The following is a 23,538-nucleotide window of genomic DNA, read 5'->3' on the forward strand; positions in this document are numbered from 1 at the left end:
AAAAAAAAAAAAAAAAAAAAAAAAAAAAAAAAGAAAGTCAAGCCTTCTGGGCACACCTTTAATCCCAGTTCTCAGGAAGCAGAGGCAGAGGGATCTGAGGTTGAGGCCAGCCTGGTCTACAGAGCAAGTTCTAGGACAGCCAGGGCTACACCTGAGATAAATCCAGCCCCACCTCCTATCCCCCCAAAAGTCTTCCACTCCTGTGTTTACAAAATTCTGCTCATCCTGTGAGCATTCACTGTGTTTTGCTTCTTAAGATTAGTGGTGGGGCTGGTGAGATGGCTCATCGGGTAAGAGCACTGACTGCTTTTCCAAAGGTCCTGAGTTCAAATCCCAGCAACCACATGGTCGCTCACAACCACCCGTAATGAGATCTGACGCCCTCTTCTGGCGCATCTGAAGACAGCTACAGTGTACTTATGTAAAATAATAAATAAATCTTTGGGCCAGAGTGAGAAGGGACTGAGCAAGCGGGGCTGACCGGAGGGAGCAGAGGTCCTAAATTCAATCCCCAACAACCACATGAAGGCTCACAACCATCTGTACAGCTACAGTGTGCTCACATACATAAAATAAATAAATCTTTAAAAAAAAATAAAGGTTAGTGGTAACTGGTTATGGTTTTTCAGCCTTTAAGTATTTTGTGTTTGTTTGTTTTGTTTTGTGTTTTGGCTGGCTCTCTGCATTCCCTTCCTGGTTCTTGCTCTGTCACCCTGCCCTCAGTGGCTGGGTTAGGGACTGTCTGAGCACATGCAACATTTTATCTCCTGGTGCAAATGAGGCTGTTTCTGCAAGACAGGATCTCTATAGCTCAGGCTGACCTGGACTCACTGTGTAGCCCTCCATAGCACTGAACCTGGGGCAGTCTTCTTGCCTCAGCCTCCCAGAGGCCAGGATCACAGGTATAAGCCACCACACCTAGTTCTCAAGGCTTAAAAAAAAAAGTATTCAGGCAAAACATCCTTGTAGAATGGAGAAAATAAGGGAAAAGCCCATAGATGTAAGGAGCTGGAAGGGGCCACAGCCACAGCCTCCTTCTGTGGCCCAGTGACTGAGGTCCAGCAGGGAAAGAAACCATCAGGTAGTGCCACGTACGCATCCTGCAAGGAAGGGCACGCCCAGGGCTGGGAAGGCAGAGCTTCCCAGGGTGCAAAAGGGGAGCCGGGGAGCCAGAGAGAATACACTTTGCCTTACCAGACACATCTGGTACTCCAGGCGTTTTCGAGCCTCCTCACTGGGTTTCCGCTTCCGAAAGAAGAGGGGCATCCTCCGGTGTGAGTTCTTCTGGACCCTAGAGGACAGCAGAGATATCAGTGCCTGGGAATTTGCACTGTGTCCGACCTGCAGACAGGCAGCTCAGTGGTGCAGCAGCTGTCTGCAGGTGTCTACCTCATCCTGCTGGGCCCTGAGCCCACACGGCAGAGCCCAACACTTTGTTTTACTGACAAAGCAATATAAAAAGCCTAGAGTGGAAAGAACAGAAACACGCCAAGTGCTCTGGGCTCGGCCTACTTTGCCACTGCCCCTGTGCGATGCTGGCATCACCCTCCCAGTGCTAATCGTTTCCCCCACCTAGGGAAGATTCCCCCAGGTGCCTTCCAAGGATGTTCTCTGAAGACTCTGGACAGACTGGGCTGATGAGTCACTTCCAGCTCTGAAAACTGTCAGGATGGAAACATCAAGACCAAACTGGAGGTAGCCGTGACTTGGGGGGAACTCAACTATATCAATACTGAAGAGATTTATGAGTTAAGTAAAAATCAAAATGCAATCTCCAGGCACCTTAGCAGGCTTCCAGCTACTGCTCATTTGGTTCTTCTTACAGCCCCGTGGAGAATCCGAGGCTGAGTAAGGTGATATGACCTGGGTTGTAGAAACACCAGACTGGGACGCTTGCCTTTCAAGTCCTGATTCTGTGACGCTTGCACAGCTCCTTGGACCTCCCAGTTTAGCCAAGTTAATCATTGTGTCCTGAATTCAGTAGCTGGCTGCCCATAGCTGGCCCAGAATCTGCAACTTCCAGTGCTGTCTAAGGGCCAGCAATAGGAAGGACACAATCATTCGGAGGAAGTGTGTAACTCACAGCATGGGCTCTGACACCTAAGACATTAGCTGTGTCACTTTGGGTCACCGGTTGGAGCTGGTTTCCTCATCTGTAATATGGAGCAATGTTGCCAATGCTGGCCTCTGTGGGGGTCAGTGACTTCATGTATGTCAGGTCTATGCCATAGACTCTGCCACAGGGTACCACACATATGACAATGCACTCAGGGACTATTACAGTTGCTAAGGAGAAGAGGGCTGAAGGAACCTTGCAGTAGAGGACACATGTGGTCCTGAGAGATTTCAGGTCTCCACTCGTGGGCGTGGGCTGTCAGAGGAGGTTGCTGGGCCTGCAGGGCCTACTCAGGACTCTCCACACTCATTTGCAGCACTCCTGAGAGATGGCGCAGAGACAGCTCCCTCCATCCCTTACCGATGGCCACGACTTACATCCCTTACAGATGGCTCACTAATGACTAGCCCTCCCTCACCCCATCGTCCAGATCTACATTTCCAAATACCTTCTTCAATGACTATCTCTGCCAATTCCAACTCCCTCACCGTTCTCGGCAGGGCTCGTTCAGTTCTGGTTTGAACTTTCCTGATGGGCCAGCTTGGCTGGGAAGAACCCAGCCCATCCTTCCCTGGCAGGGCTGGCCAGCGGCTAACCTGGCTTTGTGGATGGGGAGGTCCTCCACCGATGTTCCGATTCTGGGGTGGACCTCAAGGGAGGCCAGTCACTCCGAAGGCTTGGCCACAGATACAAACCATTGGCCCCCAAAAGCTGAGCTGGTGTGCGGTCTCCTTCAAACATAGAAGTGAGCACCAAAACTTTAAATTTCAGAAAGACAGGCAACTCAGGATGACAAAGTCTCGAGATTCTAGAAACCAAGGAATTGCAGAATTAAGAGTCGTGATTAGACTCGAATGGTTTGTACCTGTAACTAACATGCACATACCGCAAACGGGTTAGGAGGGTACTAGGGTGGCACTGGTACTAGGGTCCCGCAAGTCAGGTGCAGATCCCTTAGGGGAGGGGCGGGGCCCTGGGCTGGGTCCCAGGGGCTCCAGAGTCACCGTCAAGAGAAGGGAACGTGGACCAGGAACCAGGACCTCTGGTGCAGCCCTACTCTGTACCCAGGCAAGGTGCTCCGAACATTTACCCCTTCCGAATCCCGAGCTCACCCACAGACCCAGCTCTGCAGTCCTCAGCCGCAGACGCCTGCCCATAAGAAACAGGGCGGCCAGGGTGTCGCCCAGAGACTGGGTGGGGCCAGCGGTTCTCGCGAGAGCTGGGATTTTCCGCCTATATCCGGCGTGGGCGGAGCAGCATCCGTCTTTTCGGCTTTCGGCTCGGAGGAGGCAACGGTGCAACTTTCTTCGGTCGTCCCGAATCCGGGTTCATCCGACACCAGCCGCCTCCACCATGCCGCCCAAGTTCGACCCCAACGAGGTCAAAGTCGGTGCGTGCCCTCGCCGCGCCCGGGTGCTGTCCCGGGGCCTGGCGGGTCTCCCTTGGGCCTTGGCTGCCTCGTGTGTAAGAGGGGAGGGAGCCCGACGCTCTGGCGGCCCGTGCGCCTTAGGGTAAGGCCTAGCCCGGGACATCTGAAGCCCGACGGCAGCGCGCAGGGCGGCCCGCGCCGCAGAGGTTCTGATTTTGCTTATTCTTTAGTGTACCTGAGGTGCACCGGAGGCGAGGTCGGCGCCACATCCGCCTTGGCCCCGAAGATCGGTCCTCTGGGTCTGGTAAGTCGTCGCTCCTGAGCCGTAGACCTCTAACGTGCATGCCGTTTGGCCTGCAGAAGTGTTCTGTCCCCGTGGAGGGCAGAAGAGGCCACCATGTTCCTGATGCGGGCCAGGATATGGGTGCTGGGACTTGGGATGCAAAGGAAAACTGAGACCACGTGCATGGAGGCTCGTGCCACGGCCCGGTAGAGGCAGCCATTGGACTGGCTTAAATCCGCTAGCCTCCGTGGGTAACGCATGGGAACCTAGCGTTTAAAGCTCCGAGGGTGCCCCATTGCAGCAGAAAGTGTTTGCTTTGTTAGCCCTTACTGCAGAGTTGTCTTAGTGGAAAAGGATGTGGAGCCATTGTGGGCAGGCGCCTATGGGACGGTGAGGAGGGCTGGAGTCTGGCTAGCAGTGAGCTTGAAGGCCCTGGCTAAAATTTTGGGCACATGGTAACGAATGCTATTATTTCTACAGTCCCCGAAGAAAGTTGGCGATGACATTGCCAAGGCTACCGGTGACTGGAAAGGTCTCAGAATTACAGTGAAACTGACCATCCAGAACAGACAGGCCCAGGTATTTACATTGCTTGCTGTGGTGGGTTGGGAGGAGGGTTGAGGTAGCAGCCCTCAGGAATCATGGGGCTTGGCAAAGATCTCCCTGTCCTGGTGAATTGGATTTTATCTTTGTGGGAAGGCTAATAGCGACAGTATTCACTGTGTAGTAGGCGCCAGGGTGCAGGAGTCCCCATTATAGGGATTCAACTCTTGTGGTCAGGCCCAGCAGGAAGCACCTTAGTTTGCGGAGCCCTATAGCATGTCTGGTGGTTATTGTTGGTTTTCTGGGCTGTGTTCACACCAAGTCTCTTTACAGATCGAGGTGGTGCCCTCTGCCTCTGCCCTGATTATCAAAGCCCTCAAAGAGCCGCCGAGAGACAGGAAGAAGCAGAAGAACAGTGAGTTGACCGCACTGCCTGGGTTTCCGCTGCAGTGTCTGCTGTTCAGCTGTGTCGTCCATTTCATGGGACCTAGGGTCGGAATGAGATCACAGTAGGCGTTTGTTGCCTGCTCCCTTTCCTGGGTGCTTCCCCCAGGGTTGGCTGACATTCCACCCTTGGCCTCCGGGATTTAAGTTTTATCTGTTTCCATCCATAAAATCGTGTTAGGGCTACTGGCGAGGACTTGCTTGTGCCCCAGCCACCCGCCACTGCACCTGACCAGTATTGTTGGCTGGTGCAATCCAGTGGTGAGCTGAGAGTAAGCCCCAGCTTTTAGGAAACAGGGCTGTCCTACATGTGGATGGCTCTGTGCCGAAAGCATGGGAACAGCCTCGAGATAGGTAAAATGGAACCATGATCTCAGAAGACAGGGGAAACTGTAAAAGGCCCTGTGCTTTCTTTCTGCAGTTAAACACAGTGGGAACATCACTTTTGATGAGATTGTCAACATTGCCCGGCAGATGAGACACCGGTCTTTGGCTAGAGAACTTTCTGGTAAGAGCAAGCTATTTTCCCTGAGTGGTGGCTGCCACTTTGCTGTTAAAGGTTCAAGATTTGGATTTACCCACGGATCCATGTTTTTTTCCCGTGTTCCTGCAATGGAGCCCTGGAATTCCCCTTTGCCCTGTGACTGAGGCCACCATTCTTACTGTAGGAACTATCAAGGAGATCCTGGGTACCGCACAGTCTGTGGGCTGCAATGTGGACGGCCGCCACCCTCATGACATCATAGATGACATCAACAGTGGTGCAGTGGAGTGCCCAGCTGTAAGTGACTGTCATATGAGGGGAAAGCTGGACTTTGTTGCCTCTGGTATTTTACTGGGGCATTGTTAATTTATATTCCCCATTGTGATTGACAATATTTCTTCCTTTTCCCACAGAGTTAAGAAGCAAAAAGAAAATATTTCAATAAAAGACTATCTGATAACCAGTGAATGTGCTTGGCTGCTTTTTGGGGCCAGGGAAGGGTTGTTTTGGGAGGTTCAGTATGGCTGTGGTAGCAGGATCCAGGAAGCACTAATTCAAAGTTCTGGGGTAGTGCAGTCTCAGAACAGCCTGGAAGGAAAGGTACTTGGTACTTGGTACGTGGGCGTGGTTGGGGGATCCAGAGCTATATCTTACTTTAATGAAGCTTTTAAAAGTCAGATGAAGCCTGGCGTCCTGGCGCACGCCTTTAATCCCAGCACTTGGAAGGCAGAGGCAGGTGGATTTCTGAGTTCGAGGCCAGCCTGGTCTACAGAGTGAGTTCCAGGACAGCCAGGGCTACACGGAGAAAGCCTGTCTTGGAAAACCAAAAAAAAAAAGTCAGATGGATAATACACTAAAGCTTGCTTGCTCTGGATCCTCTCCATCCTGGAGGTGCAGGTGGGATCTCTGGCACAGCAATTACATTAATCCTTGACTTCATAAGTCTGGGGAAGGTGCTTTTCGTAGATTTCTAAAATTGATTACAGCAGGGCATGTTGAAAGCGGCATAAACCTGGACCAAAGGCAATGACATAGTGACAACACAAGGGAAACTAATGATTTAATGGTGACCTTTGCATCTTTCCAATAAAACAGTGTATTTAGAGAAGCAAACCCAATGCAATTGTTAGGGCTGCAGCAATGATTGAGTGGGACATCAAATGGACCTGAATTGGATTTGATTCACAACCATTCCAGATGGGTAACAGGCATTCTCAACACTCCCCTGAGCCACTTCCTGCTCACCAGTCTATTCTGGTGGCTAGGAGGAAGGTGCCCTGCTGCCTTCGCCTTCTGGAGGAGTCCTTTTCCATAAAAGGTCCTTGTGCTACCAAGGTCTAAACAACGTCCCTTGGTTCAGGGAAGCACTTGGTTGTATGATGCTTGGTGTGTAGGTGTGGGTTTCTAGAATCCAATTCTCTGGAGAAAACAACTGCAATACCAGTAACAAGCCACATTACCACCAGAGCACACAAGCTCCATCCTGGCACTGGCTATAGTTGTGGCCACCTTGGAGGCTGAGGTAGATCTTTAAAATAAAACCCTGGAGATAGCTCAGTTGCTCTGCCAGAGGACCTAGTCAATTTCTGATCCACAACTCCCTGGCTCCCAAGGATTTGCTGGCATCTGAGAGCATGTCAGGGGTACTGATGCACACGAACGCAGGAGCAACTAACACTAAATACAAGAGATTTATTTAAGTTGCCTTTTGCAGAAAACCTGAGTGTTTCCCAGCACCCATGTCAAGAGGCTAAACAACTGTAATTCTAGCCCTAATGGATTTTAGCTGTGTGGGCACTGCACGCATGTGACATAACAGATAAAAAAATTTCTAAAAGCTGGGCATGGTGGCGCATGCCTTTAATCCCAGCACTTGGGAGGCAGAGGCAGGTGGATTTCTGAGTTCGAGGCCAGTCTGGTCTACAAAGTGAGTTCCAGGACAGCCAGGGCTATACAGAGAAACCCTGTCTCCAAAAAAACAAAAAACCAAAAACCAAAACAAAAAAAAATTTCTAAAAAAAAAAAAAAAAAGGGCACTTAACTAGAAAAGCATATGGTTAACTCAAGTACTATAAAAAACGAAACATTGACTAGAGATAATAGCCGCACAGTGGAACAAGGCACTAACCTCAGACTTACCTCATTGAGTCCACTTCTCTATTTGGCTTCAAACACAGTATTGAATACAGGCTGTTTTGTTTCTTGTGTAGGCCCAGGTTTAATTCCCAGTACCCACATAGGGTGGCTCACAGTCACCTGACCTGTAACTTCATTTCCAGAGAATTCAATACTTTCTGGTCTGTTTGGGCAGGTGCACGTGATGCATATACTTATATTGAGGGCATGGGGGTGCATGCACATGTGAAATGTCTTCACACAAAATTTTACATATGAATTGCAGCAGCACTCATAACCTGTAAATGGATACAACCCAGAATGTCTGAGGAATAAACACAATGTGATGTGTATACATGGGAAAGCGTAGATATATACGATTTAACATGAATGGATCCTCAATACACCGGCAGGCTACACCAAAAGGTCAGGTATTGAATGAGTAAATGTATGTAAAATGCCCTTGGTAAGTTCAGACAGTGGCCCTCTGGCCCGCGGAACTTGGCAGTAAGGTCTGGGGAGTGACTAAGAGTAAGGTTTCTCTTCCAGGTCATGGAAGTGCTCTAGAATTAAATAGTGGTGATGATTACCTAAGGACATGAAAATATTGTATAACACACCGAATGTTTTTTTTTAAATGAAAAGACTACTATGTAGAACAGTCTGGATCAATGAGGTAAGAACTGGACCCTGGTTTTAGCAGACCTACTGCTGATGTGCACCGAACCCCACTGTTCGTCATTCGTGACGCAGGAAGGACATTCACATTTATTCTGTTCTGTGCATTCACACGTTATTTCATTTGGTCACCGTTTTTAGAGACACAAAGAGTAGCGAAGATCGATTTTCTACAGAGGAACCCTGGGTAAGAAACTTGCTTGGCCATTCAATCAGAATGGGTCAAGGGTCTGGGCTTTCTTGATAGCACATTCCCCTGTCCTCCACGAAGTCACAGTGCTGCCAGGCCGAGTTTGCAAGTGTCCCGTGTTTCCAAGCACCCCTAGCTGCTTCCAGCGGGCGGAAGGCTAAAGTCGCCCATCTTCCTCTCGGCACTGGGTAACAGGAAGTTAGGTCCGCAGAGACCGCTCTGGCCAGAGGTCCTCAAACTCCTCAGGTCCCTCAGCTCTTCGCTCAGACCGCTTGTGAAAAGCGTTGTGGGCGGGGGCTGCTGCGCACATCTGGCGAAAAACTGTACAGCTCTCCGCCACTCCTCGCCTGTCCGGCACACGGAGCACACGGGCCACCGTCGCCAGGAGTTTCTGGGACGTGTGAGTCCCACGGCGGGCCACGATATGTGGGCGCAACAGAACTGCGCCACTTCCGGTCACGCGCAGTCCGCACACCGTAGCCACTTCCGACATGGCTCCGTAGACTGTCTCCTCTGCAGTCTTCTCGCTCGTCTTGCCTCGTGGTGTGTGACAGAAGCCTCTCCAATCCCCAACCCACGCAGACCACCCTGAGAGCCTGTCATCTTTCAGTCGCACCAGGATCCGGATGTGGCACCTGGGACAGGGAGGGACCTGGCCGCCAGGGATGTCGGGAAGGCTGCTATGCTGGCAGTGGCGGGGATGTGTAAGGATGTTTCAGTGGACTTTCTCAGCGAACAGATGACGGTCCTTCCCGCTCACATTGTAAATTAACTTCGCAAGCAAGTTTGTGGTGGAGCACAGTCAGGGAAGGTCAGGAAGAAAGAACTACCATTAGAGGAAAAAGCAACTTGGACGTCACCTAGTTGGCTGACTGCCTTGTTCAGCTGGCAGGATGCGCTCTGGAGCCCGGGCGATGTTGTTCATGGCTAAAGGCCTAGTAGGCGCTAACTAACCTCTGTAAGGGGCCGCTGGTCGTTGGCAGGTTTCCTGCCTTAGTCCTGTGATCTCACTTATGGCCGCCGGGAGGTAGCAGAGTGCTTCAGGGGTCAGGTGATGCCATTCTGTATATGGCTACTTAGGGGTGTTAGGCCACTTCTGCGCTTTGCAGAAATGAGGACTTGCCCACGTTATTCTGGGGATTGTAGTATGGAGTCAAGCTGTGTCTGCTGCACCTCTCCTCTGAGGATGGCCACCTGTCCCTCTTCATGCATTGTTCTTACGGTGCTGATCTGGGCTTCTGGGGACAGATACAGGACTATCCTCTGGCTCTTGGCTGTCAGAATTAATACTCTGATGGGAAGGTTCCAGAGACGGAGGAGACCTGAGGGAATACAGGATCCACAAAGTGCTGGCGTCTAGAAGAGGGTGGTGACAGAAGGTATTACACCGAGCAGCAGGGTGGAGGGTGGAACAGGAGGAAAGGTTTTAGATATTTCAAACCTCAGGCTAGCTAGTGTACATCTGGAATCCCTGCACTGGGAGACTAAGGACTGAGAGTCAAGGCCAGCCTGGTTTATAGTGAAGCCCACCTTGAAAACGTCCATTTTTAATGTATTCCCCGAGTGTCACACTGACTTTGCATGCAGCTTCCTGTCACCCCTCACCAGCAGCTGCTGGGGACCTCGCCCTTACTCTGCCACCCTCAGTTCCAAGCACTTTACATACGTCAGCACCATGTGTTTAAAGATGAAAGCTGGCCCAGACAGGTTTAGTGATGGTCCGGGTCACACAGGCTGTGAGCAGTGACTGCACTCGAATTTGAACCAAGCATACCGACTTATCCCTTTTTCCATGCTGTCTGGCTCTTGCCCCCAGAAGACAGGGCATATGGCTTGAAGACACAGTGACATATTGCCTACATGTTTAGTCACCTCTCTGGTGGCCTATGGGCCTGACTTCTGCCTGCCTCCTGGTCTTTCACTGGCCCATTGACAAGGCTGGACTGTAGCCAGTCTACAGTCTTCCTTTGTAAGGACCGTTCTTCTGTGGCAGAGAATGGGTGGCTTGAGGGGACAGTAGTACGGGCAGGCCACTTGCCTCAATGGCTTCCCTAGTCATAGTCCCATCTGTACCTGTCTGGGGTCCTTGCTGCTGAGCCCTGAGAACTGCCTTGGTCATGGTCCCCCGCCTGATGTAGCTTCTCAGGAGGGGTGGGTGGCTGCTCAGGGTGCACCTCAGCAACCACACTGTAAGGTTTCGCTCTGTGAAGGTCCTTTACTCCTTCATGTCCATGCTTCCCCCACGCTTCAGTGCTGTCATTGTCTCTTTGCTTCTCCATCCTTCTCTACTAACGCCGTCTGTCTCCCCCTTTATCTCCATCTATTATCAGTCTCTCCTGTTTTCATTTTATCTTCCCATGATACCTGAATTCTCAATAAGCAGGAGACTGAAAGCAACCTAAGTATGTGGGATACTGAATTAAGCTCTATATTTAATATAGTGCTGACCTAAGTGCTGATAGAGCTATAGAACGGAATACTTTTATATCCAGCAAATATCTGAGTGTCAGTGCTGCCAGGTACCATGTCAGCATGGTAATTACAGGTGCTGACGATGGACTAAACTTACACACTTAGCTCTATTTCTTCCCTGCCAAATCCCACCTAAGTGGCATGGGCAGTGTATAATTAGAAACAAATCTATAGTGCATGGGGGAGGGTGCCTGTAGGGTTGGGAGATGTATGCCAGGAACTATCGTGTAGCCAGTGGTTCTCCAGCCTTAAGCATGAGCACGGACAAAGCACGCCAGATATTTGAGCTATATCAACTGCTTGAGATCAGCTCATCAGATGAGAAATCAGAACATAGATGACGGCTTTCAGAAAAGTTAAAACCTAAAGCTTGCTTTATTTATAACGAAGTAAACATGAAGTACGGGGGCCCTCCAGAGCTCTGCTGTGGGATTGGAAACACTACAACTTCACAAGTTGAAGCAGCTTCTAAAATAAACTTAGCGCGTGGCCCAGCAGCTCCACTCCACACAGAAGATTTGTCTGCAAAAGTGTAGCAATGGGGCTCCACCCCCAGCCTAATAATAGCCCCAAACTGGAACTAGCTCACTGTCCAGTGACAGTCTACACAGAAATACAGGAAATGAACTGCTGATTCGCCCAGCCACGTGGACGAGTCCAAAAGGTGCTGTGCTTCCTTAGCGAAGCCAGGCACAGAGGCTGCAGACTGTGTGGTTACATCTTTATAGAGTTCTACAGAAAGTGGAACAGAGAGCACAGGGCTGGTTTCCAGAGCTACAGATGCAGGGAGGTGAGCCAGGAGGTGCACAGGGATGTGAACAGGCAATGATGGAAGCAGTGTGGTGGTGGCTGTGACTGCGGTTTGCTGTGAGCCATTATTTATTGTCAGATTCTGTCTATGTAAATAATCAACCTGATTTTCAAATGGTGGAAAAATCCGAAAAGATATCCATCCCCTCAAACAGCATAGGATGCTATAAAAGCAGAGTAAGGAAAAATAAGGGCTGGGAGGATGGCTCAGTCAGTAAAATGCTTGCTCTGCAAGCCCGGGAATCTGAGTTCAGATCCCCAGCATCCACACACTGTGGTCACAGTCAGCAGCAGCAGCACTGCCATCTCCTCTGTCTTGTGCTTGCCTTTGGACTGGTGTCACACTGCCAGCACTTCCAGGACACTACCTTGCTGACTCTCAAGACCTTAGGCCTTCTCAGCCCCTTGCAACAACACTGCACATCCTCTGTCTCTGTGAGTTTTGTTTCTCTGGAGAACCCCGCCTCAACCAGAAGACCTGGGCCACCCAACAGTTCACTAAGCTTACGTGAGACAGAGGAATATGTCACCCCACAAAAGCCAACTCTGATTCTGTTCAAGGAGCCTTCACTAAGAGTGTTCCCATAATCCTTGGTAAATTAATTGCTTTATATCATGACTGGCAAAGCAAAATATTTTCAGGAGATAAAGTGAAAAAACAAATGCAGAGCAAAACCACAGAAAAGGGTCAGTGAGAGTGGGTGTGGGACTGCACATCTGCTACTGCACTCCTGGGACTGCAGCACTCAGTGGGAGGATCACTGTTTCAAGCCAGCCTGAGCTACACATTGAGTTTTAAGTCAGCCTGGGCTGCTACAGAGCAAGAACGTGTTTCAGTGTCTTTCCTGCCCCCTGAAAGAATCTTAAGTGAAAACTTGAGAGGAAAAGCATCAAACCAGGAGAACAGGGGCCACTAGACAGTCTGGACTGTAGGGAGAACGGTGACCTCACAGTATAGCAGGGGAAATCAAGAGGTTACGAGATGGACTAGAGAGTGAGACCCCCCCACCCCCTTCACAAACAAAAATAGATTTACAAGTGAATTCTTCCTAGCGGAAGACCAGAATTCTTTTCCAGTCCCTAAATCAGGCAGCTCATAACTGCCTGTACTGCTAGAGGATCAACTGCTTCTGGACTCCGTGGGTATCTATAATCCCCGCCTTCTCTCTCTCTCTCTCTCTTTCTCTCTCTCTCTCTCTCTCTCTCTCTCNCACACACACACACACACACACACACACACACACTTAAATCCTTAAAAAAAAGGTGGAGAGCAATTGGGGGATACACTATATCAACATCTGGTGTCCAAACACATGCACCCACGCTTACAAACATATACATTATACCCCCACACAAAAGTAAAAAGCAGAAAATAAAAATGGCAGCCAATGGCTGGGGGACACAGCGTGGTGCCGGAGTGTTTGGTTAGCTAGCATGCACTAGGCTCCGAGCCCAGTTGCCAGTGATGGAAAGAAAAACGCGGCAGGAGACCGGAGCACCAGGGAGTGGCAGTAAGAGAACGCCTTTCCCGGCTTTGCGGACAGTCATCTCCCTCACACCTGGACTGAGACACCGCTGCAATCCTGAACGGTGATGGTTCTGTGAAGGTTTCAGCAAATTAAATGGGCTTCCAGGAGCAAGAAATAGTTGGATTAATCAAACAGTTTGATGACTGAAAACCTGGGACCACAGCTTTTCAAGTTGGTTAGCAAGAACAGAATAACACTTAGGAACCCAAGGCAGGAGGATTGCAGTTGTTCCCAGGCCAGCCTGGGACACCTAATACATTTTAGGTTATCCTGGGTTACATTGTGAGTCACTATCTTAAAAAGAATTAAAAAAAAAAAATCAGATAAGCATGGTGGTGTATACAATCTCAGCAGGTGGATCTCTGAGTTCCAGGCCAGCTTAGTAAATTCTACAACGTGAATTCTACAACGTGAGTGAACTCCAGGACAGCCAGGGCTACACAGTGAGACTCTGTCTCAAAACAACCGCCCCCCCCCCCCCCCCCCCCCCCCCACCCCCCCCCCCCCCCCCCCGGGACCTCAAGTGGATTCCACCAACAGCTAACAGTGTGGCGAGGGCTGTTTGATAGGATGGTGAGAGTCACAATGTTTCTTAAGGGAAACATAGTCTAATCTTATGGATCAGTACAGCAAAGCCAAGCCTGCTGCATTCAATGACTGACAGTGGAGAGTGGGTCTCGGGGCAGCCTTGTCAGTCTCACTTGGGTAACTTTACCTCTGGAAAGGGGCAGCTTTTCTGTGCAAGCAAGGCACCCAGCCGATGACTGCCTGCAGAACGCATCATGTTAATGTAGCTGTGCTCCAATTTACTCCGCTGAGTGTGTACTGCCCCATGGAACAAGGGACCTGCAAGAGACTTCTGGCTCCACTGAAGTTGAACAGTAAGAGGCTTTTTATTTCCCGAAACTCAACAAGATATGGTGGCTAATGACCCAGGACACGGAGCCCAGGAAAGAGCCAGAAAGAACCTGTAAGTGATGGGTAAGCTGGCTGACCCCAGGGTGACCCCGGAGGGTCTCCACGCAGCTCTGAGGAGGGCTTGGTTGGCAAGAACATTCTCTTTTCTACCTGGGCTCACCTGACCTTGTTTCTGAGCCCATATGGCTAAGTCCCTTTCTGATCTCCCAGTCAAGTGAGGTACAGGTGGCTGCTTAGGACGGACACCCCAAAGTTCTCCAGGGAGCCCTCAGGTCCCTTCAGCTGCCTTAGTCTTAAGAAGGAGACACCTGGGTCAGGTGAGACTGCACAGCTCCTCAGATGTCCTGTGTGTGAAGCAGGCTGCAGAGACCACACTCAGAGTCTGGTGAACCTCACGGTGGGATCTGGGTTGAGATCTGGACAAAGAGGGCCCTGAGGCCTGAGGAGTCAGGGGGCCTCCAGGCTCAAACTGAGGTGTGGCTCAGCTACAGGCCACTCCACTCCTTCTGAAACCCAAAGCTAGCTCAGTTCGGGGTTCCCAGTCACAGAAAGGGTCTGTCATCGTCCCTCAAAATGGGCTGTGACTTGTTCCAGAGTCCTGCCTTTAGTCTCAGGGACAACGGTCAGTGTGAATAGGACGCTGAGAATGCAGAAGGCAGCGGTGAGCCAGAAGGCACCGTAGGGTCTGAGTATCTCCTGCAGAGAGAGGAAAGGCATGTGAGGCAGCAGAGGACAGACTGACTGCAGCCTGCACTGACAGGCCTGTCATGTCTCTGCAGACCCAGGTATGTAGGGAATAGCTCACCACCACACATGGCGATGTGTGCCTGGGAAAGCGAGGCTCATGGGAATGTCGTGACTGCCCTGAGATCAGCAGTGTCAAGGGACAGCTAGGTGCCTGTTCTTGGCCGGCTCAGGCTTGCCGCCATTACTCTACTCCCTTAGCCCCTGCGCCTTTGGCTCTGCCTTCTGGTGTCCCATGCTATGAGTTCTCTGTGTGATGACGAAGGGGGAAGTGTCACTCTTGAGAGAGGATAGGGTACTGGGGAGGTGGTGAGTCTGTGACCCTGCAAAGTCCCCATTCCTCAGTTCCCTGCGGGAGAGGACACTAGGTGACCCTTCCATTCTCAGCCTCTTTGACAGGGTGCTATGATGGGTCACTGATGGGTTTGTCTGTCTCCTCCTTTCTAGGCTTCTTTCCCCAGGTCCTTTGCTGTCTGTCCCCTCTCACGTGCCATGGTGGGTCTCTGTTTGCCTTCCTCTGGGCACCCTGTCTGCCTGAGCACGTCTCTGGCTAGCTAGACATGCCACCCACTGCCTTCTTGGCACCTGTCATGAGATGGACCCTGATCAACTCAGTTGCTGCCATCTTCGAAGCCTTGAATAGGCCTGGGCATGGTACATGCCAGGAGATCTGTAGGGCACCTGTGATGGGACAGATGGCATGCTCATCTGTCCAGGACCTCTCTAGTGGCTGGGAAGCCAGCGGGCTCGAGCCTCAGCTGACACACGAGTAATGAGAGGGAAATAAAGTACTGACTGGAATGAGCACTTCTTCAGCCCACGAGGAAGGCATGTGTACCCCAACACAGACTTAAGACTTAGGGGATCACAGGCCAGGTTCATTGTTTTGTCTAGCCTCTGGCTCCATGTCACCCCTGAGATGGCCATGCTCCAGGCATGAGGGGACCTCAGCCTACATTCAAGGTCAGGGACATGGAATCTGTGGCAATGAAAACTGAAGTAGAGGCGAGCCTTTGCTGACAGTGTGAGGGAGGGCATGGGCCTGCACTCACCATGATGCTGCTAAACTCTTTGGTCACCAGAAAGGCCATGAACCAGTTGGTGAGGATACAGACACCGGTAGCCACACCCTTGACATGCAGAGGGAAGATCTCTGACATAAGGAGCCAGGGGATGGGTCCCCAGCCCACCGCAAAGCCTGTGGGAACAAGGCAGTGTTACAGCGCACACACTGGGCTAGGCCTTAGGGGTCCTATCCGCTCTCAACACTGCTGGGAGGTCTTGGGCCAGCCCCTGCCCTTTCAGGTATCAGGACAAGGATGGGACCTGCTTGCAAGCTGTCATGGAGATTATATGAAAGGATTTAGTTCAGTGCCCAGTACATGGTCAGAGCCATTAGCACAGAAGTCATGCGCCTAGGGGCAAAGGGGTAAAACCAAGTAAAACTAGATTTGAAGCTGAGTGCTACAGAACTTGGCATTGTGGAGAGACAACAGCCTCCACCCAGGCTCCCGTGAGTCCCCTTTACCAGCAATGAAGAGGCACATGCTGCCTACAGCCAGCCAGGCCAGCCCCACATGGACATCCACAGGCTCCGCCGCGATGGGCACCAGGCCTATGTGGGAGGAGTTGCTGGGAAGGCTCTGGGTCAGTTTGAAGTAGGTACCAAAGGCACTCATACTGAACACCATGATCACACCTGCAGGCAAAGACAGCTCAGGCTAGACAGGATGCTGGGGACGCAGCAGCACCCAGGACTTAGAGGGCAGGGTGGCTCTCTGAGAGAGTCTTGCATGGAAGCCCCTGACTGGCCAGCACTCCTACCCTGCTTTGGACCTCAGACCTCAGCAAATGCTGGGAACTTCCTGAGGAGTCTCTCTGCAGCATGAGCAGGAGCAGCAGTGTCAAACCCCACACCCACAGGGGTCACCACAGCTGCCTGGGGCTCCATGCATGTGGAGGCCCAAGCTACTGCCCAGGGCCTGATATCACCACAGCCCTTCCCTATCTCAGAGTAGGAAACTGGCTTGGGGACAGTCACTTGCTCAAAAGAACCAGTCATAACGGATCACCTCCCTGGCCCTGTCTCCCCGTGGGAGCTGGGGAGGCTGAGCCCTCCCCGTCAGGCCTCACCCGACAAGGCCAGGAGCAGCCTTCGCCCTGCTCTGTCCATGATGAGGGCCGCCACAGCAGTGAACAGGACCTGGATTATGCCCACAGTGACCGAGGCCAGGCTGCTGTCCTGGGGGAGGGGAGAAGCTAGTCTGCTAGAGAGAGACAAGTCCTTCCCCCACTGGCTGAGCCCTAGGCTCCAGGAGGCTGACACACATGCATCGTGAGGCAAGCTGGGGAGAAGCCTCTTACCTTGAACTTGGCCTCCTCGAAGATGCTGTTGGCATAGAACATGATAGCATTGACCCCTGACAGCTGCTGGAAGGCCATGAGGGAAATGCCGATGACGAGGGGCTTGTAGATGCCAGGGCGCCTCAGCAGGGCCAGCTGGAAGCCCTGTCACAAAGACACAAAGCCCTGTCAGTGCTCTCTCCTGACCCAAGGACCCTTTGGTGGAGAGGACTGAGCCTCCTTGCTGTCCCCACCCCACCTGCGGCCCTGGGTGTGCAGATAGGCCCCTGCAGCCTCCTCATGTGGGAGGGGAGTTGTGAGGGGCCGCACACTCCAGCATCTGGGTAAAGGATTCTGCTGCCTGAGAGCCGAGCCCTTTGTGTGCTCAGGGCTGGCCTCCAGCAGCCATGTACACAGATGTCAGTACTTCCGGGTGATGGTGTGGGCTAGCTAGAGATGAAGGCACCAAGACTCAGAGATGGCCAGGTCACACAGTGGCAGTGTCTGTGTGCTACTGCCTCTGAGATCTCCCCTGCCTATGGTTCCCATTAAATCTAAGCCCTCACCCATTTCTTCTCGCAGGCCTGGCTGTTCACTTGTTGGGGGATGGTACGAACTGAAGTGGGGGCTCCAGCCAATCCCCACCTGCTCAGACAGCACTGGTCCTCACTGAGGGTGGGGGTGGGGCTGCCAGTCAGGTGTGTGGCCTTGGGAATAGGCTCTGCATTCTGCCCTGTTCTCAGCCTCTCACCTGGTGCTCAGCCACAACAGGGGGCTCTTCCCAGCCCTCCTCAGAGCCCCACAGGAAGCGCAGGGCAGCCATGGCCTCCTGGTACTGGTGTTGAGTGAGGAGGAAACGTGGGGTCTCGGGCATGTAGCACATGAGCAGCAGCATGAGGGTGGGGGGCACACAGCCCAGCACGGCCAGCCAGCGCCACTCTAGGACCCAGCCTGCGAAGACAGATGTCAGAGTCAGGGTGAGCCAGCCTAGCCCCCTTGCAAGCCCCGGGACTCACTCCAATCAATGGTGGGAATCTCACTGCCTCTGCCCACATGTTGGTTAAAGAAACAGTTGCTACTAGGACTGTTCCATCAGGATGTTAGGTGACATCTTTTAAGGGAAATACAGATGGACTGCACAGAAGATGTAAATTATAACAGCTGAAAGATACTCATTAACAAGCCATGTCTTGTAGCCATGGCAACATATCATAGCGCACAGCGGTAGACATGCTAGGGTAAGGCAAATGCTGTACTCTGTCATGTCCAATGGTGCAAAATACTTGCTACTGCAAAATGGCCGCTACAGCTTTGATGTACTTGCTACATTATACCTTTAAAGTAATTTTTAATTTGTGTGTGTGTGCGCGTGTGCACGTGCATGCACAAACATGCGCCCGTGCATGAGCGTGTATGCCAGAGGAGGGCATCCCCTGGATGTGCTATCACTGTCCACCTTATTCCCTAGACTGGGGTGTTCCAATGAATCTGGAGCTAAGCTAGTGATCTGAAGGCACCAGCATCATCCTGTCTCTACCTGACCATGGTGCTGGAGTTACAGGAACTCATGACCACACTTAGCCTTTTATGTGGGTTCTGGGATTTGACCTCAGGTCCTCCTGCTTGGGCAGAAAGCTCTTCTACTTGCTCAACGATTTCCCAAACCTTATGTTATACTTGTATCATAATTTTGTCTTTTATTCAACTATCTTGTGAATGAGAAGGGCCCCCATGTGCTCATGTCTGAGCACCTGGTCCCCAGTTGGTGCAATGGTTTGGGCATTCCACGGGGCAGGGGGCGGGGGAAAGTCCTTGCCATTCCCAGTTAGATCTCAGCCTATGTCTGTGGACTGAGATGTGAGCCCTCGGCTACTGCTCCATCGCCATGCCTACCTGCCTGCAGCCATGCTCCCACCATGGGGATCCAGAGGTGACAGATCCTCTGGAACTACAAGCCCCAAATTAAATGTTTACATTTATAGATGGCCTTTGGTCATGGTGCCTTGCCACAGCAACAGGAAAGTAACTAGAACAGAGTCTGTGGGTGCATGAGCATTCAGGGTACAGCACTCAAAGTCTAGTGACAGAGGCACTACTGTTCCCACTGTGTCACTTTCTGCTGTCACAGTTAACTCATAGCAGTGGGTCAAAAGGACACCATAGGATCAATGCAAGGCAGTATGAAGCCACACTGGAGTTAACACTGTGGTTGATAGACACTGACTATCTCCACAGCACGATGACAACATCTGTTCATAGTAGGGGTTCTGGTCCCCTAGAGGGCTCCCTGGCAAGACACTGAAGAGCCAGAACAATAAGGGAGTTAAAAATGAAAGACCGGGACCTGTGTAAGGTCCACCGTGAAGAGCCAGTGTGCGCACCGCAAACTAGGTGAAGCCTGTCAGGGCCCCGACCCCAGTTCTCACTGCGGATGTGTTAGCAGGCACTTTTCATACGCTACTAATCTCCTGACCCTAACAGCTCTGGAGATGTGGGGGTGAGAATGAAGCTGGGGGGGGGGAGGGGCAGTGAAACCCAGCAGGTGGCCATGTGTCAGGTCTGAAGGCTCCACACCTAGTGAGCTATTACAGGATATTAGTTTATTGTACATAAAAACCCAGTTGTTAGCAAAATTATAAAATGCTTAGTTTGTCAGATGCACTGGATACGTCTGGAAGAGATGCAGTTAGGGTGTGTCTCTCAAAGCCTCCATAGATAAGAATGCTAAAGAGTGGAAAGATCCTACCTATTTTAAGACAAGTGGCTTGGGAGAAGTCTTGTGGCCTTTGCTCTGTAAAGCGGGGTCAGCTGGATAGCCTGGGATACCTCCCCGACATTAAAGGTGAAATAGTACAACCCCTACTGGCTGAGTTTAGGTGTGAAGGAGGCGTGGCTCAGCCTGCCAACGGGACAGGGAGGACCTGGATTTCTGAGAACAATCTCTCTCACTGGCTCTCACTCTTTCTTTTGGCTTGGAAGAACTTCATGGAAAGAGCTCCAGATAAGAGACAGAGATCCCACCGGGCGTGGTGGCGCAAGCCTTTAATCCCAGCACTCGGGAGGCAGAGGCAGGTGGATTTCTGAGTTCAAGGCCAGCCTGGTCTACAAAGTGAGTTCTAGGACATCCAGGGCTACACAGGGAAACCCTGTCTCAAAAAACCAAACCAAAACAAAACAAAACAAAAAAGAGAGACAGAGGGCTGGTGAGATGGCTCAGTGGGTAAGAGCACCAGACTGCTTTTCCAAAGGTCCGAAGTTCAAATCCCAGCAACCACATGGTGGCTCACAACCACCCGTAATGAGATCTGATGCCCTCTTCTGGTGCATCTGAAGACAGCTACAGTGTACTTACATTAAATAAATAAATAAATAAATATATCTTAAAAAAAAAAAAAAAAAGAGAGACAGAGACAGAGATTCCCTCTTTGGGCTTGCAAGAGCCACAGAGAAGCAGTGGCAGAACACAGGTAAATCAGTATTCTAGGAAGGAGAGCTAAGGAGCCCTCTTGGGCTTGGAGGAGCTCAGAGGAAGGTAGACCAGCTCTGTAGAATGACACAGATAGAAAGGGATTTCTAAAGAGCGAGCAGTTTAGTTGTAGGCTTATAACTCGACATTTTGTACATAGTTGAGAAAATAAAATAAATCACCTCACTGAGCTCACAGGTCTCAGTTAACACCTCCCATGTCTTTATTGGTATAAATATTTGTTAAGTTTAAAAGAATAAATATTACAAGGAGGCAATTTCTGAAGCCTCCCCAGGCCACCAGCTCTGCCCCTCATCTTTGGGGAGCAGCCTCCATTATGTGGCATTCTCCTGAGAACTCAGTGCCAAGCAGACAGAAACTCCAGTTCCTCAAGTGACTGAGCTAAGGTGTTTCCCTATATCCCACCCTCCTTGCACTGGAACCCTCTGACTCCCTCCACAGTGCGGTGGGATTCTGGGACAAAGAAACCACCTGCTCTAGTTCTTCCTGGCACCGGGTTACCGGGCCCCTCACCCCCAGCCCTCCAAGCTCCCAGGAGTGTGACTGAGAACCTGGCACCCTGACCAGCAGCACCAGGCAAACTCTTGCCCTCTGTGAACCTCAGTTTCCAGAGTGACCGCATTGCCTCTAACAGGGATCAAAGAAAGCACACAAATCTACCTGCCACGTAGGCCAGGAGGATGCCAGTGACAACCATCAGCTGCACACAGGAGCCAAGCAGTCCTCGGACGGCTGGGTAGGCGATTTCTGAGATGTAAACCTATTGGTGGTTAAGGTGAGATTTTACTTGGCTCTTTGAAAGGAAAGGTTTAACTGTACCGCTATAGGCCAGCAGAGTGCCCCTCCCCATTTCCTGCAGATTTTTTTGTTTTGTTTTGTTTTGGTTTTTGGTTTTTCTAGACAGGGTTTCTCTGTGTAGTCCTGGCTGTCCTNCCTCGAACTCAGAAATCTGCCTGCCTCTGCCTCCCAAGTGCTGGGATTAAAGGCGTGCACCATCACCACCTGGCTTCCCGCAGATTTTTAAAGAGGATTGTGGGTAATGGGTTGCCACTATGTGTGTGAGCACTGAGAGAGAGGAGTGCAGAGCTTTCCTACACTGGTTTGATTGATTGATTGATTGATTGAGATAGAGTTTCATGAAGCCTAGGTTAGCCTCCTGAGCTGAGGATAACCTTGAATTCCTGATCTTCATGTATTTAACCCTCAAGTGTTGGGATTACAGGCATGAGCCACCAGGCCCAGCCCAGCACACATTTAATATGCACAGATGTGAGTTAGAACGAAAGACTTCTCCCTTACTGTCTGCTGTGTCCTTGTTCAGCCCAATCCTACCAGGGGTGCCATCACTTCTAATCTTAGGAGTCACTAGACATTATCCATACATACTTCTAGATTATCTTATACTTTATGCTCTAGTAAAAACAAACAAACAAAAAACAACCCACAGGTCCCCGGTCTCCCTTTCCTCTAGCTCCTTCACACCTCCAACAGATGAAGAGGATAAGCAGGAGGCCACGGAGGTGAGGGAGGGATGGGTGGTCATCCAAGTGTGTGGCCACAGGTTGCTGGTGACCCTCAGTTACTAGGGTCTAAATCTTTTCAGACACTATTCCCGGGTCCAGCAGTTTCCTGTGCAAAGGCCGCAACCACCTCGGGACTAGGCCTTACTTTACAGGGGAGCACTGAGGCTGGGAGAGAAGCCTGTGTCCAGGTAAGTGGTCCAGGTGTGTGGGCTGCAAGGTATATGTAGCCTTCGCTGCAAGCAGTGAAGGGAGCCTGCAGCCTATCCTAGGGACAAACCAGAGTAGAACTGCCCAGTTAACAAGAAAATAGGGGCATTCCCGTTATCGCTGCCTAGCATACAGTGACACCACCATAGTAGAGTAAAAGATCAGTAAGGAACTGCCTCGCTGCTGACCGGCCCTGGCAAAGGTCATCTAGGAGGCTCAAACTACTTACCGGTGCCACTAGTGAGGCGACTCCGCAGGCAAGGCCGGTGAGGAGGCGGCCTCCGAGCAGCATCCAGACGTCCCGGGCCGCGGTGATGACAGCAAAGCCAGTCACGAAGGGCACGGTGCAGAGCAAGAGGCTCAGCTTGCGCCCTGCACGGTCCAGGAGCCAGCCGCCCAGTATGCCCCCTGCCGCAGCACCCAGGGTCACGATGGCCTGGGGACCCGGGACGGGCTGAAGAGGAGGCCACCAGGGACCATGGCCCACGATCCTTCCACCCCACGCCCCCTAGTCTCAGAGGAAAGAGAATGAGGAGGATCCTGGGGTGCGGCAAAGAGTAGGGGACTCAGGACTCCCCAGAGGGCTCACCCCGAACCAGGAGGCCGCACTGTCTCCGAGGCGCAGGGCCGGGGGTGCGGTGCGCCGCAAGCTGGGGATGGCGGGGGAGCTGTAGCCGAGCGCGAAGCCGAAGCTGAGGGGGCCCAGAGCGGCGGCGAAGGAAGCGAGGAAGACCCGGCGGCCGCGGGGAGTCCTGCGGGTACAAGGCCGGGCGTGAGCGGTGTCGCCGGGCGTGAGTGACCGCGGCCCCCGGGAGTCCTCACCTGGCTTCCGGTGGCCGCAGCAGCGGCCGAGTCTCCTCGGGGTCCTCGGGAGACATGTCAGCAGGACTTGACCCGCGAACTGTCGCCGCTCGGGCGAGCGCGGCCTCCGCGGCAGGAGTGACCAATGGGACGCTAGAACCCGGCCCCCAACCAGAGCTGGCCAATGGAAGTACAGAGCCGGTTGCAGAGCTCAATAGAGCTGAACTACGCCAGCGTCCCAAGTAAAGGTTTGCAGGGAGCTGTGTCCGGGACCCAGGCACGATTGTCCAATTGGAGTGTGGTGTGAGTCTGAAGGCGTGGCCCATCAGGTCTGAGCTTGCCAATGAGAATGGAAAAGATTGTTTGGGTGTTTTGTTTTTGGTTTTCCCTCTAATCACCTATTGCGAGGGCTGGGGGAGTGGGGGGCTGGGAGGGTGAGGGGGGTGTTGGGGGATGGACAGAGGTGACAGTGTGCCTGTGCA

The 23,538-nt window shown here is 51.8% G+C and overlaps 3 protein-coding genes and 1 non-coding gene across 10 annotated transcripts in view; 2 read left to right on the top strand and 2 right to left on the bottom strand.

Annotated features, from left to right (window-relative positions):
* The window catches only part of Lrsam1 (leucine rich repeat and sterile alpha motif containing 1), a 38,255-nt gene extending 34,961 nt beyond the window's left edge, over positions 1-3,294 (bottom strand). For 2 of the 7 annotated variants that reach the window (XM_029473889.1, XM_021184380.2), the window contains exons 1-3: positions 3,229-3,294; positions 2,713-2,924; positions 1,195-1,291 (exon numbers count right to left, since the gene is read on the bottom strand). In XM_029473889.1, coding sequence (XP_029329749.1) covers positions 1,195-1,266 — 72 coding nt within the window. In that variant the 5' untranslated portion in view covers positions 1,267-1,291; positions 2,713-2,924; positions 3,229-3,294. The other 5 variants (XM_029473885.1, XM_029473883.1, XM_029473884.1 and 2 more) reach the window with 5 other exon arrangements.
* Positions 3,295-3,363: 69 nt separating this feature from the next.
* Positions 3,364-5,707, top strand: Rpl12 (ribosomal protein L12). The gene is made up of 7 exons (XM_021150827.2): positions 3,364-3,506; positions 3,716-3,789; positions 4,249-4,347; positions 4,645-4,726; positions 5,177-5,263; positions 5,424-5,536; positions 5,653-5,707. Exons 1-7 carry the CDS (start codon positions 3,470-3,472, stop codon positions 5,656-5,658), a joined length of 498 nt encoding a protein of 165 aa, XP_021006486.1. The 5' UTR covers positions 3,364-3,469; the 3' UTR covers positions 5,659-5,707.
* On the top strand, positions 4,971-5,100 carry LOC115030460. The gene has a single exon (XR_003836056.1). It is a non-coding gene; the product is annotated as a small nucleolar RNA SNORA65 (small nucleolar RNA).
* An 8,195-nt stretch (positions 5,708-13,902) lies between the features above and the next one.
* Slc2a8 (solute carrier family 2 member 8) lies at positions 13,903-23,222 on the bottom strand. The gene is made up of 10 exons (XM_021185729.2): positions 23,078-23,222; positions 22,845-23,007; positions 22,485-22,691; positions 21,186-21,285; positions 17,790-17,989; positions 17,060-17,203; positions 16,829-16,937; positions 16,224-16,394; positions 15,748-15,893; positions 13,903-14,647 (listed from the first exon to the last, which is right to left on the bottom strand). Exons 1-10 carry the CDS (start codon positions 23,131-23,133, stop codon positions 14,510-14,512), a joined length of 1,434 nt encoding a protein of 477 aa, XP_021041388.1. The 5' UTR covers positions 23,134-23,222; the 3' UTR covers positions 13,903-14,509.
* Positions 23,223-23,538: the final 316 nt, after the last annotated feature.

This window comes from Mus caroli, chromosome 2 (genome assembly GCF_900094665.2).
Source record: "Mus caroli chromosome 2, CAROLI_EIJ_v1.1, whole genome shotgun sequence".
In the NCBI taxonomy this organism is placed as follows: domain Eukaryota; kingdom Metazoa; phylum Chordata; class Mammalia; order Rodentia; family Muridae; genus Mus; species Mus caroli.